Source organism: Sprattus sprattus, assembly GCF_963457725.1.
Source record: "Sprattus sprattus genome assembly, chromosome: 16".
In the NCBI taxonomy this organism is placed as follows: Eukaryota; Metazoa; Chordata; class Actinopteri; order Clupeiformes; family Clupeidae; genus Sprattus; species Sprattus sprattus.
In genome coordinates, this window is record NC_137914.1 from 22,773,768 (window position 1) to 22,789,539 (window position 15,772).

At 43.0% G+C, this 15,772-nt stretch overlaps 1 protein-coding gene across 1 annotated transcript in view; it reads left to right on the top strand.

The window, feature by feature from the left end:
* Positions 1-15,772, top strand: part of LOC308377510 (metabotropic glutamate receptor 4-like) — a gene marked incomplete at both ends in the record, with an annotated part of 143,737 nt that overhangs the window by 69,908 nt on the left and 58,057 nt on the right. The window contains one exon of the mRNA XM_080854198.1: positions 7,775-7,991. Within this exon, the coding sequence (XP_080710324.1) occupies positions 7,775-7,991 (217 nt within the window). The remainder of the gene's footprint in view (positions 1-7,774; positions 7,992-15,772) is intronic.

Below are 15,772 nucleotides of genomic sequence, written 5' to 3' on the forward strand. Positions count from 1 at the left end.
GTCTGTAGTTCACATGACAGAATCTGTGTTCAAAGTTGAAAAGATGCTATTAAACAATAGTGTTTGAATTTAAATATACTTCTTTTGTTTTAATTAGACATAAATTAAGCGTGAAATCCATTATAGCAAGCGTCAGTCTTCAGAGGAATCAGCAAATTGTGCCATTAATTTGTTTTATTCGATTGACAACACTCGTTTGGCAAGATGGTAGCTCTGAAGAATGACTGTGGACTTTGCATTCTCACTGTGTGTTTAGGTGTAGAAAGTTTTTTTTTTTCCAGTTTGTAATAAATCAGCACACCATCCCTTGCCATATGTACATTCATTTGTCATCTGATAATTCCTTGCAAATGTATTGTGTCTGTGTGTGTGTGTGTGTGTGTGTGTGTGTGTGTACATTTGTGTCTGGTGAAAGATGGTGGCCCCATTTTTTCGCAGCACTAAAAAAATGTGAAATGTGAAAAATACACATAATCCACAATTTTGAGGCGTGAGTACTCATTACTAAGCAATCACATGATGATAGCACCACTTGTAAGCCCTGCTGAAGAATATACATGGGAGGTTGGATGATTGCACCTATGATTGTAGCACAACTGGAGGAGTGCTCAAAAACAGTAGCAATATTAACAGGGAACTCTATACATTCTCCATAAAAGCTTTTTAAAATTTCAACCTTACCAAAAAATAGAAAAAAAGAGAAAGGAAGTAAAGCCCTTCTTCCAACTTAGCCAGACATTTTTTGATCATTTTGCTGGGTGTTTTTTTCCGGCTTTTGTCTCACTGAGTTCCCCCTGTCCCTCTGGGGCCTCTCAGGAAGAGAGAAGGATGACTGAAGATGTGGCAGTGAGACGGAAGGTAGGGAGGGAGGGAGGGAGGGAGGGAGGGAGGCAACGGGTAGTGAAGTGTGGTGCTGTATTGAACTGATGCAGGGGAAGAGGGAAGCTAACGCTCTCGTTCAGCACTGAAGTGGACCAGTGGGACCCGTCCTCAGGGATAATCGAGGTACACTCCTCCTGCAAACTTTTGTTTTAAAGTCCATTAAACTGGTCCTGTGAAGAGAAGTAAGTGGAAATCTAACCCTAAGCAGGAAATCTAAGGAGAGAGTCATCTTCTTCACCAGACTGAGCCTCAGACTAAGGACCTATAAACATGTTTTCCTCATGAATGCTGCTTAAGCACATATCCTAATCCCTTATCTACATTTGGCCAAAGCACAGCTCAGACATGTCTCTAGCAAAGAAGCTCTGGGAAGGGTTTCCAACCTCATGGGAAAATATGTATAATTCAATGCAAGTATGTTTTCCTTTGCTCCTGGCTATTACAATAGGGAACATCTTTCCAATTTGCTTTGTGGAGCTCTTCAGACCCACTCTTGGCGGTCCCATCAGCAGCAGGGGCAATGCACAGATCAATTTACATACCAACAGTACCAATTTGCATTGCACAGGAATTCATCTGCCTACTGATGAAATACTACTTGGAGGAGGCACAAGATGCTCATGGTTATGAATTCAGCATATAATGGCTAACACAGAGTGTGTGTGTGTGTGTGTGTGTGTGTAGGTGGGGGGGGGGGGGGTGGCTAGAAGACACAATGGATCAGAAGGTGTTATGTTCTTCATCAGTAGGTTGTTGTACAATCAATACATGTATATGTAACTAGTGACTGTGAATACACTTCATCAATGGTTGGATTGAAATTATGTTTCTGTGTGTGTGTGTGCGCACGCGCGCATCCGCGCGCAGGGGGAAGGGGACATTTTCTCAGCAAGATGATATCTGTGTGTACAAAGAATGCAGCTCAAAGCACTTTACATCACAACAAACAAATTAAATAGTTACAAACTGTAATCCAGTAATAGACACAGATAAATCACCCAATCCAAGGGTCATGGCACAGGGAAGATCATAGAAGTTACAGAAGAAAATTTCCACTGAGCCCATCTCTGTAATAGCCTACTTTTTTGATAGGGCTCCACAGTTTTGGTGTGTAAATTTGAGGGTTAAAGGATAATCTTGAGAATTTAAGGACATCCCCCCCGCCCACGGATGAGACAAGCCAGCTGGATGTCCTTGGCCATGATGGTGACTCCAGGCATTGGATGGCGCACAGATTGGTGGCCTCGAGCAGACCAACGAGGTAAGTCTGGATCTCTCTGACCAGACGCTGAAAGGGCACCTTGTGGATCAGCAGCTCAGTGAATGTCTGGTAGTGACGGATGTCTCTCAGAGCTACGGTACCAGGCCTGGCTTTCCACTAGTGGCTGGGATGCTTTGGCAGGCAGCCGGAGTAGCTTGCTGCTTCCTCTGGGCTTTGCCACTAGTTTGCTTCTTGGTATTTGTCATTATTTAATATTCTTCCTTGGGAATCTTCAGAAGTATCAAAAAAACAGGCAGTAACCTAAATAAGCTCTTCAACCCACTGGAATAATAGCTACAGACTGGTCTCAGGTAGTGCTTGCAGACCTTACAATACAGGCCACCTGGAGAGAAAAAAAGATCTAAAAAACCATGGCTATGTATAGCGATTAAACTAATCTAAACTAAACTGTCAAATACAAAAATAGAACAAAATCAAACGAAAACATGCAAGACAGAGCGGCGTGAGGCTCAGCAGTGTCCCCATTACTAGGCAACCTAATGAATTAATGAATTAATGAAAGGAGTGTATGGGGGGTAATATGAAATCAGTTTCTAGTGTCTGATTCATAAACACGCTAAGTGCTCACTAAATGTTTGGCCACAGATGTTGTGCTGCTTTCTGTACTTGAGTGGAAAACTGAGTGGATATTGGTGCATTTAATTCATAAAGTAAATGCCCTGACTAATCACTTTGAAAGGGCCACTTCAAACACATGGATCCAATCCGCTGATGCTAAGTCATTTCACTTCACAAATACAGTCACTTCTTCTCTTTCCCTGCCTAAAATATGTTTTAATAAAACCAACTGAAATATATTCCTGTTCAAATAATCTCTTTCTCTCTCTCTCTGTCTCTCTCTCTCTCTCTCTCTCTCTCTGCTAGCCAAGAGTTTGTTGCCAGAATACACAACAGATGTATAGTATTTCTGTATACTTCTAATGAGCATCATTAATTCTTCATTGATGTTATGCCAAATTAACTTATTGCATTTTTAAAAAGCCACAGTTATTTAAAGCAAATTATTTGAACATTAGAAAAGCATCAGAAGTCTGCAAGAAATTCCATAGCAGTAATTAAGCATATCTCCCAAACCCATTTAAATCCAAATGGATGGGCTTGGGAGGGATGGATCATTTAAAGGGTTTCAGCAGAAGCCTTTGAATGTGGGACACTGTATCTATTCCCATTCATCTTTATCCCATCCATTTTCCAGGACATGGAGGAAATGTCATGGAAAGTAAACAAACAGACAAATAGGAGGATGCAAACAAACAAACATTCATACTCTCACACACACAGACACAAAACACATAGTGCATGTACGTATGTATATACATATCTACATGTTTGCTTACAGATATTCAAACACAGTGCATATAAATGACAAAATTATTGTGTTTGAGCAACTCCATGTTTGCCTGCTTGGTGTTCGTTCAAAGCCACAAAATCACAGTGAGCAAAACAAACATCCGCAATGGTTAGATCCAAGCTGTTGACATTGTAAGATGTGAGATATGGTTCTCGGATACGACGGAACATATTTTCCTCACCTGGTTCTGTCTCCCTTTTCAGTTTTCAGTGAGCGCAGGATCAGCACAGGGCCTTATCTACCCTGCAGAAAGCCGGGGCTTTTCTGTGCCGCTGCCTTCTTGGCTCTGGCTGGTCCGGGGGAGGGTGAGCTCCGACTCCCCTGTCAGAGCGGAAAAAGTGTATGTGTACCATTACTGCGAACACCACAGTTCAGCACTATCGCTCTCCCCAGGGGCCAGATCTCACAAACAGAAATCTTAGATAAGCTTGTCAGCCTGGCTCTTTCAAATTGAATGGGTGCTGAAATACTGTAGGGATAATGATGTTGGGCTGGGATGCTGGGATGCTGTGTGTGTGTGTGTGTGTGTGTGTGTGTGTGTGTGTGTGTGTGTCTGCGTGTGTGTGTCTGCGTGTGTGTGTGTGCGTGTGTGTGTGTGTCTGCGTGTGTGTGTGTGCGTGTGTGTGTGTGTGTGTGTGTGTGTGTGTGTGTGTGGGGTGTGTGTGTGTGTCTGCGTGTGTGTGTCTGCGTGTGTGTGTGTGTGTCAGGGATGGTGGGGGGAGAGGAGGATCTGTAGAATGAAAAATGTCTTGTCTCCTTTTTTCATGGTCCTCTACCCACGAGTTTGATATTTTAGCATTTTTTTTGTAATCCCTCATAAACGTCCCGAACTGTTTGCTGCCGCATTTGCGGGATGGGGATATTTTTTCCCCCTCACTCATCAGTTGTCTCATCCAGATTACAAAGAGAGAGAGAGGGGGATAAGAGAAAGAGCTTCTTTAGGAGTGCATCATGAGGATTCTGGCTCCTTTCTTAAATGCCTTGAGGTAATGGTGTGCACAGAATGATGGGCAGAACCTCTGCAACGCACACCTCAAAGGCTCGAGTCAGAGAGTCAGAAACCTACCCAACGTGCTCCTCACTTTGACCTTATAGCACAAGGATGGACAGATGGGCCGCACTTTCTTCCGAAGATTTTTTCCCCCTCTTCTTGGCAAAAAAAAGATGCCATTCACTGTAATGGACTCGGCAGCAGTACCCAGGAACTGCCATTTTGGTGCATCAAATGTTCTCTGTGTCGCAGAGTAGACTGGCGAGGTGTCAGAAGAAGGGGGTGGGCTGGGGAGGTGGCAGAGCGAGCAGGTACAGCCATGCGCTTGTGCGTATGCGCTAGCTAGCAGCGGGTGAGCCCGTGCCATGTGAAATCTGTGTTTAGACAAGCCCCCCTGGGAGGAGAGGCTGATTGATCATAGTCTGTGTGGCACCAAAAAAGATGGGCAGTGACAGCGCCTCACTGTTGAGAGAGAGAGAGAGAGAGAGAGGGAGAGAGAGAGAGAGAAAAAGAGAGAGTAAAGCAGACTAAAACTGACAGATATTTTAAAAAGAGACGGTGAAAAGAAGATCTACATGAAAAAAGTCAACAACAATGAATCAAAGTCGGGGAAAACGGAATAGAATATGTGGCGTGTCAAAGACATTTTTTTTGTGTAAAGTTGTTAAAAGAGGAAGGTGAGTGTACTATTAATATGCAAATCTTCAGAAGTGGTTCCCCCTGCATCTCTGAAGGAAGACATTGTTTGTGAGGCTTTAATGCCGACGAGCAGCACTTTAATTACCTTTAGTGAAGAGGCTGCAGACAAACAAAGCCCTCCCTCATAACTTCAAAGCACCCGAATCCAGAGACCCCCCATTCCCATCTTCAGATCTGAGAAGTGAGCCTATTTTTCAATGTAAATAAAAATGCGGCAGACATGAATTGATTATTTACCTGCGGCTCCCATGAGCATGCCCCCTTCTCTTTACTCTCATGATTTATATCCCATTAATAATCAACTCTGTTTGTCCCAACGCACAGCATGCTTACACAACAGAAAGAACAAGCATATACTTTCTTTACCATGCAGACTCACATCTCCATGTCTGTAGGCAACAAACCCAACCTGTTCAATACTGTATGTCCAGCAAAGCTATGAGTTTTTTTTCTCTGTTTGGATGGTAATGACAGCTGCATTGTATGTACAGACAAACAGACAGAAGAGAAACTGTTCAAATGATCCGTCTGATGTAATGATATAAACTTACAACAGCACCACACATAACAACAACAATGAAGGGACATGGCTGATATATATCTTTTAGCATTTCACGTTTGTAAAAGCATGGCAATGTGTGACATCGATAAGCAACAGGTGGCGATGATGAAAGCGTAGGCCGCTAAGAGGCTGATTCCGTTGCAGCCATTTCCTCATGTTTTCTCAGAAGGACTCAAAAAAGACACCAGCCTGACCTTTTCTGGAATCTATCATTAAGCAGGAGAATGCCATTCACGTGGCTAACACTGCATTTCATATGGAGGCCCCTGCTGCAAATTAGAATGGCTCCAGTTGCAAATTTGCATAATTATACCCACACATGCAGGCAAAGTTGAGGGGGGCGGTCAAGAGAGAAAGAGTATGGTAGCGAGAGAGTGAGTGGGGGGAGGAGAGAGAAAGACAGAGAGAGGTGAGAGAGAGAGAAAGAATAAAGAGAGAGTAAAAAGAGAGTGAGTGAGAAAGAAGGTAGGGAGAGCATGAAAGGAAGAGAAGCTGAAAGAAAGACACAGGGAATGAGAGAGAGGAGGGGAAAGATGAAGCAAGAGAGAGAGAGAGGAAGAGAGAAAAAGAGAGATCGAGAGGAGCAGGCTGTGGTAGTGGTGGTGATTTCTGTGGGTGCTAGGCTCAGGCCTATCTCTCCTCTGAGCACCGCGGGGGCAAACATCAAAGCCCCATGTAGCTGGAGATGGTGGGGGTGGAGACTCTCTCCACGGGGGATCTAGCACACAGCAGACAGCCCCGCACTGCCACGGATCACAGGCACTTTCCCACATAGCTCTCCACACAACTGCCACTGGGTCATTCGAAAAAGATTTAAATGTATGGACACACAAATATTTAATAATTATTTGGTCATTATGTGTGGTAAAGAGGATTAAACAACTGGTCATAATAATAATAATAGTAATAATATATCTAAAAAATGGTTTGCCAGTTGGTTGTTTTCGACTGAATGAGGAGAATGCCACCTAGATGCAGCAGCCGTATGCCCTGGAATGAAGAGATATTAAATTCTGACACACCAACCCTGTGTTCACTGGCTTTATCTGGCTTTGAGTACTGTGCTTTAAAAGTATTTATTTTGGTTCATTATTTTTCCCCCCTAAAGCCTTTTTCCCTTCACAATTGATAAAAAAAAAAAAAAACGTTTTAATTATATATACAGAGAATTGTTGGACTGCCGCTGAAAGATTATATCAGTTATTTTAAAAAATAATATGTAAGAATGCATTCAGAATTACTCAATGTTGTTTTTTGTTCCAAAGGCAAATGAAAATGGCCATTATAATGATGTTTAATATGCACACGCTCGCTGCAGGACATAGTCCTTAAATCTAATTTAATGCTGTCTGAATTTATAACGAGTAGACATAAAATCAGTGTGAAAATACTTGACAAACACCATTGAAAATAGACTTCTCTCAGGAGTCCCACTGAATTAACATTGGTTCAAGATGAGGCTAATAACATGGCCGACTCAAACATATTGTCAGATAATATTTGCTCAAAAGGAAGGGAGGGAAACATTTGGAAATAGTTGTAAATGGGATGAAGAGTATGCTGAAGTTCTTCTCTTTTAACCACTTCTCTTTATATATCTGAACACTAGGCTAACAATTATGAGAGGGAAAAAGTGTTGTGTATTGTGTTTATTTTACGCTACCACATTTAATGGAACGTGGGTTCTCTTTGAAGGTTTTTTCAAAGACAAAATATTCTGTAATTTTTTCATTTCTTATCTACCCTTTTTTCTGCACTCACCTTGTATTAAAGTGTGAAGCAGTTTTTTTGGCTGTGTTGTAATAATTCACTTGTCTTATTTGGTAGGTTGCCCAGTTCCAGGAAGAGAAACAGTGGTTATACACTTCTTTTGCCTACAGAAAGCCAAAGCACTTGATGTTTGTAGTTAAACAAGACCTCACTGTCGGCCAACCCAGAATGAATTGCTCGCGTCAGCTGTCTAGCGTGTCTTCTCTTGCTCACTCTTGCTCGGTCTTGTTTTTGCAGATTCCCCAGGTGAGCTACGCCTCCACGGCTCCCGAGCTGAGTGACAACACTCGCTACGACTTCTTCTCACGCGTGGTGCCCCCAGACACCTATCAGGCGCAGGCCATGGTGGACATCGTCAGGTTCATGCGGTGGAACTACGTCTCCACCGTGGCCTCGGAGGGCAGCTACGGGGAGAGCGGCGTCGACGCCTTCATACAGAAGGCAAGAGAAAATGGTGAGTCCCACAACCTCTTCACAGGCCTACCGTATCAGCACATGATATTTGAAGAAGATTGCAAAACTCAGTCACACACACTCACACATATATTATAAGCCTTACATCATCATATAATGGCGGATGTCATATGCCTTCATAAGAAGTTATGGTACTCAGTGACCACGGATATATGAGTGCCATAGCACCATCATCGGTACTTGTCATGACAGTATAATGATATGACTGCTCATTACCATGTGGCATAAGCTGTCACGACAGCTTAAATTCTGAAAAACTGACAGCTAAAATTGAGAGCTGTCATGACAATTATTGCTAGTGTTAACATGACACTCTCACATCAATGGCTATCAGCATGATGACTAATGACAAGGCAGAACGTGTGGGTTTATAACTGTGTTTATGACACAGTTATATCAGTCTTATGAAGCAAGGTTCAAGGAAAGTTTACCAAGTCTTCTAACAGGATCCATGAAAAATACAGTTTTGAAGATTTGCTCAGTCCCATGTTTGAAAAACACTTTAGCCACACTGAAATAAATCACCTAGCTCTACCTACACAGTCAATCAGATACTTGATGACTGGCTCAAACAATAACAAATAAAAACCAGCCCCCATAGACACTCACAGATCATGATAGGCCCTCAACCTCATGATCCACACTGGAGAGGTCCTGACCTGGCACTCCGTGAGAAGCACCCTTGAAGCAGTGAGCAGCACAGGTGCAGGTGCAGGTGCACTCAGTGGAAATATGTTGGTGGCAGCTGAGAGCTTTTCAGTTCCGTCTGTCTCAGCACTGATGAGTTTTTGCTAAGGCACACTATTGTCATTTGATTTTACACTATAGGCCCGAATGTCATTGATTGGCAACACTGCTGGCAACACGCAAACCCTGCAATGCATGACCTAAAGCTAATATAATAATCCATTTTTTAGAAAAAGATTCTACACACGGACAGGGTTGGGTCAGCGCAATGCTGGGCTGTGTCCGTGAACCGACGTGGGAGATCCACATTTAAATGAGTTCCTTCCAAAGCAACACCTTTTTCCTTGTAACTTCTAAATGATGTAATGTCTGGCAGGCCTCCCACACAAGAACCCCTCTCTCCTCTGTGTAAACCTCTCCATTAGCAACTGGAAATTTGGTGTTTGATCTATTGTAGAAGTTGGAAAAGAGGAAACACTGAATGTGAAGTAAACTGTTGAGGGAAATAGACTCTCATGGTACAGAATGTGAAGTGAACTGGTGAGGGAAATAGACTCTCATGGTACATGTCCATTCTAGTGGGACGGATTTCCCTGCAAACCTTTCACCTTTCCTCGTTTTGCCTCCCCTCGTTTTGCAGCCCGTGGGTGTTTCATTATCTAATTGGCTAAAGTATTCTCTGGTGCTGCATATGAAATATATGATTAAATTAGCCAGGTATTTAACACATAAGCATATAATAATGGTCAAAACCTACTAGTGCAAGTCATTTTGACAGCTTTTTCTAATTAAAATGACCCAATGCTATCTTAAAACCCCACCAGAATAGGGTCAGACTTTGAACAAAATTCAGCACTGGCAATTCTGTCTGGACTGGCCCCAGCACACACACTGTAATATCAGGCTATTTATAACATACTGTAATTTCCGCACCTGAATGTAAGCCGCACCCACTGAATTAAAAAAAAAAAAAAACTTATTTTGAACATAAATAAGCCGCACTTGTCTATAAGCCGCAGGTGCCTACCGGTACATTGAAAACAAATTAACTTTACACAGGCTTTAACGAAACACGGCACGACAAGAACAGTTCGTAGGCATGCAACGTACTAATATTATACAAATATATAGCTTACTATAAGTGCAAAAGTGAACAATCGAGGATAAGTTATCACGCAGAAAGTGATGTTGCTCAAGAGCAGGATGATGACGATTTGGTTAAAAAGGGGGCACTTCTGTTTGGAACTGGTTTGAGTTCAAAATATCCGATCTCGACCATAAAAGAATAAAAGACAATTGTGTCGCCGTGTTGTTTTAGCCAAAGGTGTAAGCACAAGCAACATAAAATCATCATTCAATTGGCAGCTTGCACATTGTCTACTGTTTATCATATTTCATATTATCATTTTTTACACATATAGGTAAGGTACAGTTGGCAGCTGCTAGCTTGTGATGAACTCGTATTAATATGTGTGAAAATGAACTCTTTCATACGAAGTTGCATAGGCACCCTGAGGGCTTCTACCCCTTCCCATTATAATTTTATGAGTTAAATCGAGGATACTAGATAACTAGCTATCATTTCATGCAAATATAACTCTTCCATTGAAATCATTTATGCTTAGGTTACTTAAAGTTTCCTTAGCTAGCACAGCAATTCGATAACCAGTAACAAACCAGGAAACACAACTTAAACTGCAAAGTTTAAATTTTCAAAATCATCTCACCATTGAAAAAGCAGTCTTGGGTTCTACGTGATTACAACCACTTGTGGAATGTTAAATGGCTACACATAGATATAAACATACCTAAGAGAAATAATGGGAAATCTATAGAGCAAGGGCTCACTCTGATATCAATGTAATGTTAGCGAATATTGCTCATGCTTTAGTCTCCGCTCTTCGTCTAAAGCCAAATCCATTCTTGAGGTTCCAACATTTTTCAAAAGCAAGTTGGTTTTAAATGTGAGTTGTCGATCAAGTTATTTTCTGTCCCGTCGTTTGAAGCATACCTTTTAGCTCCGGCATTGATCTCCCATTATTTAACATTTCACGTTTCGATTTAAAGTCCGGTTTCAGGCTCTCGCACGCCCCCTTCATTTAGGCAGAGTTACTGTTTGCCTCCCCTCAGGCATTATGCTTGTGAAAGTGGGAAAAATCCATAAATAAGCTGCGTCATTGTATAAGCCACGAGGTTCAACGCGTGAGAAAAAAGTAGCGGCTTATAGTCCGGCAATTAGGCTAGGTAGGCTAGCAATCCATGTTAAGTTGGCAGCAGTTGGTTCAGAACCATGGACAATGTCATTCTTGTATTGAAACGCCTCCTTTACATGTCTGTTTCTTGTGTTCTGGTTTGGATGGTATTTAAAGAACAAATCAAACTCGTTAGCTCTCTAGCTCTCAAACTCTAGCTCTGTTAACACTGTCACTAGTCCTAGATGCAGTGTCTCCTGAGATGTTGTCATGGCGCTCGTCCTCAGCGGCGGCCTTCATAACCTGCCCCTGCTGGCCACTGGAATCAGCCTGCCTCTCCATTTGGTGCTGGTGCGCTTCATTTTGACTGACTATAAATCTTTTTGCAGCATCAGCCTTGATATTTTTTTTTTCTTTTTCACTATGACCTCTACCGCTCCACCTTTTCTCTCTTTGGGACCTTTATCCATTTGTATTCTCGATTGCTATCTTCATAATTGCCTCTTTCTGTCTTGATTTGATTATTTCCCACCTGACCTCTGACATTACATGGATGGACAGATCCACTGAAGAGGTGTGGGGAATTGATGACAGTAGCAAATCCTGCACCTGTAACCCCCAGTGAGATGGACTGTTCCAACGTCATGTGGGCCGCAAGCGGCAGGTTGCATTTTTCTTCCCTCAATTTTTTTCCCCACATTGCTGGTGTCCTTGCAGACCACTAGGTGGGCTGGCCCATCTGGCATTCGCCAGATTGCCAGTCTGAGCCTGCACCAAAGACACCAACAATCACCAACATCTTCCTCCTAAGCACTGTTTTGTTGGTTTGTGGCTCCTGGAGGGTCGTGAAAGAGACCGCTAAAATACATTTGTCTTAGATGTTTGTACATAAAGTTTAATTAGCATAACAAATGTATCACAGACAACAATAGTATTACAACAAAGGACCCATGACCGTCTGTCCTAGACCTTCCCCAGTATGAAAGATTATGCTTACATTGGATAAATGTTTGCCAGATTCGTTTGCATAAAATTGAGCTTGGCCCAACTTCAAGACGAGCCGGAACTTAACGAGCCACACCGCTTCCCAAGATGCTATGCACAACCGTCAACAACTCCTTGCTGCTATCCATAGAAAATGAATTGTATCTGTCTGAGGCAGCAGGTGTGCTGGAACATATCGACTGTCGGAGTGCAACAGTATGGCATCACTAAAACCACAGGTATTGTGAGATGTGATCAGGCAAGAGTTCTCTCCAATCCAGTGCATATATGGCGGGTGTAGACAGTAGTCTACCCTGTTATGTCAGTAAGTCTGCCCTACATTTCAATGCAAGTAGCAAGGGGAAAAAACATATCAAAAGACATAAAGTAAAACTGTGCTCTGGTTCATGGCTGTGTTTAGATCACAAGCCTCAAGGCCCAATTTTTCAAATGTTTCCCCCCCCTCAGATCCAATATTTCAGTCATGACGGTTCAGCTTTGTTTACATAAGCGACCCTCATTTGTCCTGATCTGCCTTGAAAGTCTCTGAATTCATACATTTAAAGTCACATGCATTAGCCACATGTGTCATGCACAACAACAAACAAACTTAAGAACTCGAAATTCAACGCTGGAGGATGAAGCTCACATGCTGTGAAGTGTGAAAAAAATCTGAAAAAAAAAATCATCTTTCTGATCTGACTGAGCATTTTCTGATCTGAGTTGCCTGCCTGCAGATTGCTCGTCCAGTGGCAGGCTACATGAAAACACAGACAGAACTTGGCAGAAAACAAGACAGACAAAAGCTTGGTAACATGTGGCAACAAAAGTGACCACGTTCAACCTGCACTGCGAATGGAACCCATAAAACTCTCCAGCTGGCAGCCAGGAGCTTCCTCTCAATCTTCAGCAGCCAAAATGAAAACTTGTTCATTTCTGAGGACCCAAACACTTTCTCCAAGGAGTCCTGGTATATATTGTGCTCACATACTGAGACGTTATGACTTTTATTGCTCAGAACCCCCAATGTTGAAAACCCATTGCTGAGCTGATGAGATCGAGTGTGATTTTATTTTTTGGCAAACCTTCCCAGGCCATTTATCTCTTTCTCCCCATTCTCAATTTTGGTCTTGATTGATGACTGTTTGGCAGCAAGAACACACAGGTACTGGTGGATAATGTAAAACCAATACAGAATGAATATGTTGATGAGTGGAATAGGTCATTGCTGAATCACTTATGTGGGTTTATGGATGAGTGTGTTAATGAAATATGTCAATGGCCTTACAATGCCTTACTATCTAGATTTTTTTATTTTTTACACTATGTGGAAACTCATTACATTTCAGATTGAACAGAAAAGTGTGGGTGTATTGTTCTGCGTTGGAGATAGACCTCTTTGTGTCTTCATGATGATGTAGCAAACACTTGCCTCTTAAAGCACTTTGCTCAATTTGATAAAATCTTATTTAAAATAATTGAATTGGATGCTGCCTAATATGGATCTAGTCACATGAATATAGTGCATCGATCCACCACAGAAGCACTTTTGGGAAAGCCACAACCTGGATTACATTTATCATGAATTGTTTGTATTAGCATAATTGTTATTTCACAACTCACCATGATCTTATTTGGTTAAACTAATATTTCAGCTGTCAAATGCTGTATCATTGGTGTGTGAGGTGGATGTTAAGTAATGTCTACCTCTTGCTGTTCAGACTATAAAACCAAAGCGTCATTGTCTGAAATATCAAGATGAGCCCATGTGGTCTCCCGTCTTCAGACTCCTGCTGTTGTTTTCAGCATGGTCCCCTTAATGACACAGCCCAACAGACAGCCAGACATGCCTGACCTACTTTCCCCATCTGTATAGCATCTGTCATGGCAAACGTGTTAGTTTGGGGACTAGCCCTACCTATGCCTGCCTATGTTTGACTGCCAGCCACCAAGTGGACGTCTTATGAAGGTCTTTTGAAGTCTGAAGCGGAACAACAGCGGGGGGTCTGGGTACGAAAACGATTATGTTCTCAGGGGGTGCCTGCCTACGGTAGCTCAATCAGAAGCAATTAGAGGACGTAGTCCGATCTCATTACAACTAGAAATGAGTGGAAACGAAACTTGCACCGTAACCTTTATTGGGTTGCACAGGAACATTTAGCAAAAGTGCTGTTTCACTTCTTTCTTCCTTCAAGAACAATTTATTTGCTGACTAATTACTTGAACATTTGTTGTGTTATGTATATGTATGTCATGATCATTACGTTATTGTCTTGAACTTTATATACACCTTTCATGGGATTTTGCATTGGCATTTATCTTATAGTGTGTTCAGATCTAAAAGAAAAAAGGTGAAAGAATACGGGGGCTGCAGTTATATTCTGAGATCATTGGTTCTCCTGCACCAGATATATTTGCTGAGGGAAAAGGAAACTTAAAGAAGAGCAGGAAAGTATGTCAAGCACAGAGGTCATTGCACTAAGGCCATCCGTGGACCGCAGCCTCCTCCCAGCTGACTGGCTCTCCATTCCTGTGTCTGGTTGATGACCTCCAGGCAAGTTCAGGTCTTGACCTCCCAAGTTTTGAATCATATGAGCAGCTGGTCTTGTTCCTCAGTCCAGAAACCCCTGAGAGTGGGATTGGGGCTGTTGTGGTCTGCCATTAGGGGTGGCAGCCAAGGGGAAAATAACAGAATTCAGCTTAAGGGCCTAGCATAAGTGATGCTTAATGTAGCAGGAAGTTGCATATTGATTAGATGTTATGAGGCTTCATGTTTGTTAAAGCCTTGGAGTAAAAAAAGGAAAATAGCGGATACAAATATTTACTCTTGTTTTTGTTTGAATTTACAAATTTTACTTGTTGACATTTAGCAAAGATGATATGTGGGGCAGATACAAAATAAAGAGAGACCAAAAGAGGTAGGGAGAGGGGGGGGTGGGAGTAGGAGTGATAAATGGAGAGCAAGTGAAACAGTCCAAAAGAGAGATGGAGAGAGTTATAAAGATAGAGGCTGAGAGAGAGAGCGCGCGAGAGCGAGAGACAGTGAAGTAGACAGAGTGTGCATGAGGGAGCGAGAGGGAGAGATAGTGTGTATGTTAAAACAGGCTGGGAGCAGAAGGAGTGGGCGAGAGAGCTACTGTTAGGCGTCTGGGGATCCACACGCTCCAGCCGGGGGCCCGCCAGCACACTCTGAGGGTGGCCTCTGACCTCCGGGTGGGATGAGTGGAATCTCTTCTGACACGCCTTCCTTTTTCTCTCTCTCTCACTCTCTTCTCCTTCTCTCTCTCTCTCTCTCTGGATCCCCAGTGCCTTCCTCTCTCTCTCTCTCTGGATCCCCAGCGCACTCCCTTTCCCAACTCTTTGCCTCACCTCCAGTCCTCGCCTCCCTCTCACACCCCCTGGTACCGTGCAGCAGGGCCTCCCAGACGAGGCGATGAGGAGTATGGGAGAGGGTAGGGATGATGATGTGTGTGTGTGTGTGTTTGTGTGTGTGTGTGGGTGGGGGGCAGGGGGGGTGGTGGTCTCGCAACAGGAAAATGCCACCTGGGGAGGGCTTTAGAGGATAAGTCGCATCGGTTACAGCCCAGGTTGCCATGTGGCACCAGCATGTGTGTGCACAGCGGTTTGATGTCTGCTTTGCGAATAACATAGAAGGGGGCGTCGTATTTAGGTTCACCAGATCAAAGGACCTGTCTGCCTGGTCAGATACGCCTCAAGTGATGACCAAACAACAAACCAGCTGAGTTCACTTCAGGCGGTGAGCCCCGGCACAGTGTTTCCAGCGGTGAAGAGCACGGAGCAGTGGCACTTCTTTTTAAAGACCACCAAAATGGGCAAGTCCTTATTAGGACCTCACCATCCCTCTCCGCACAGTTGGGGGAAGCAATTCAACACTCCC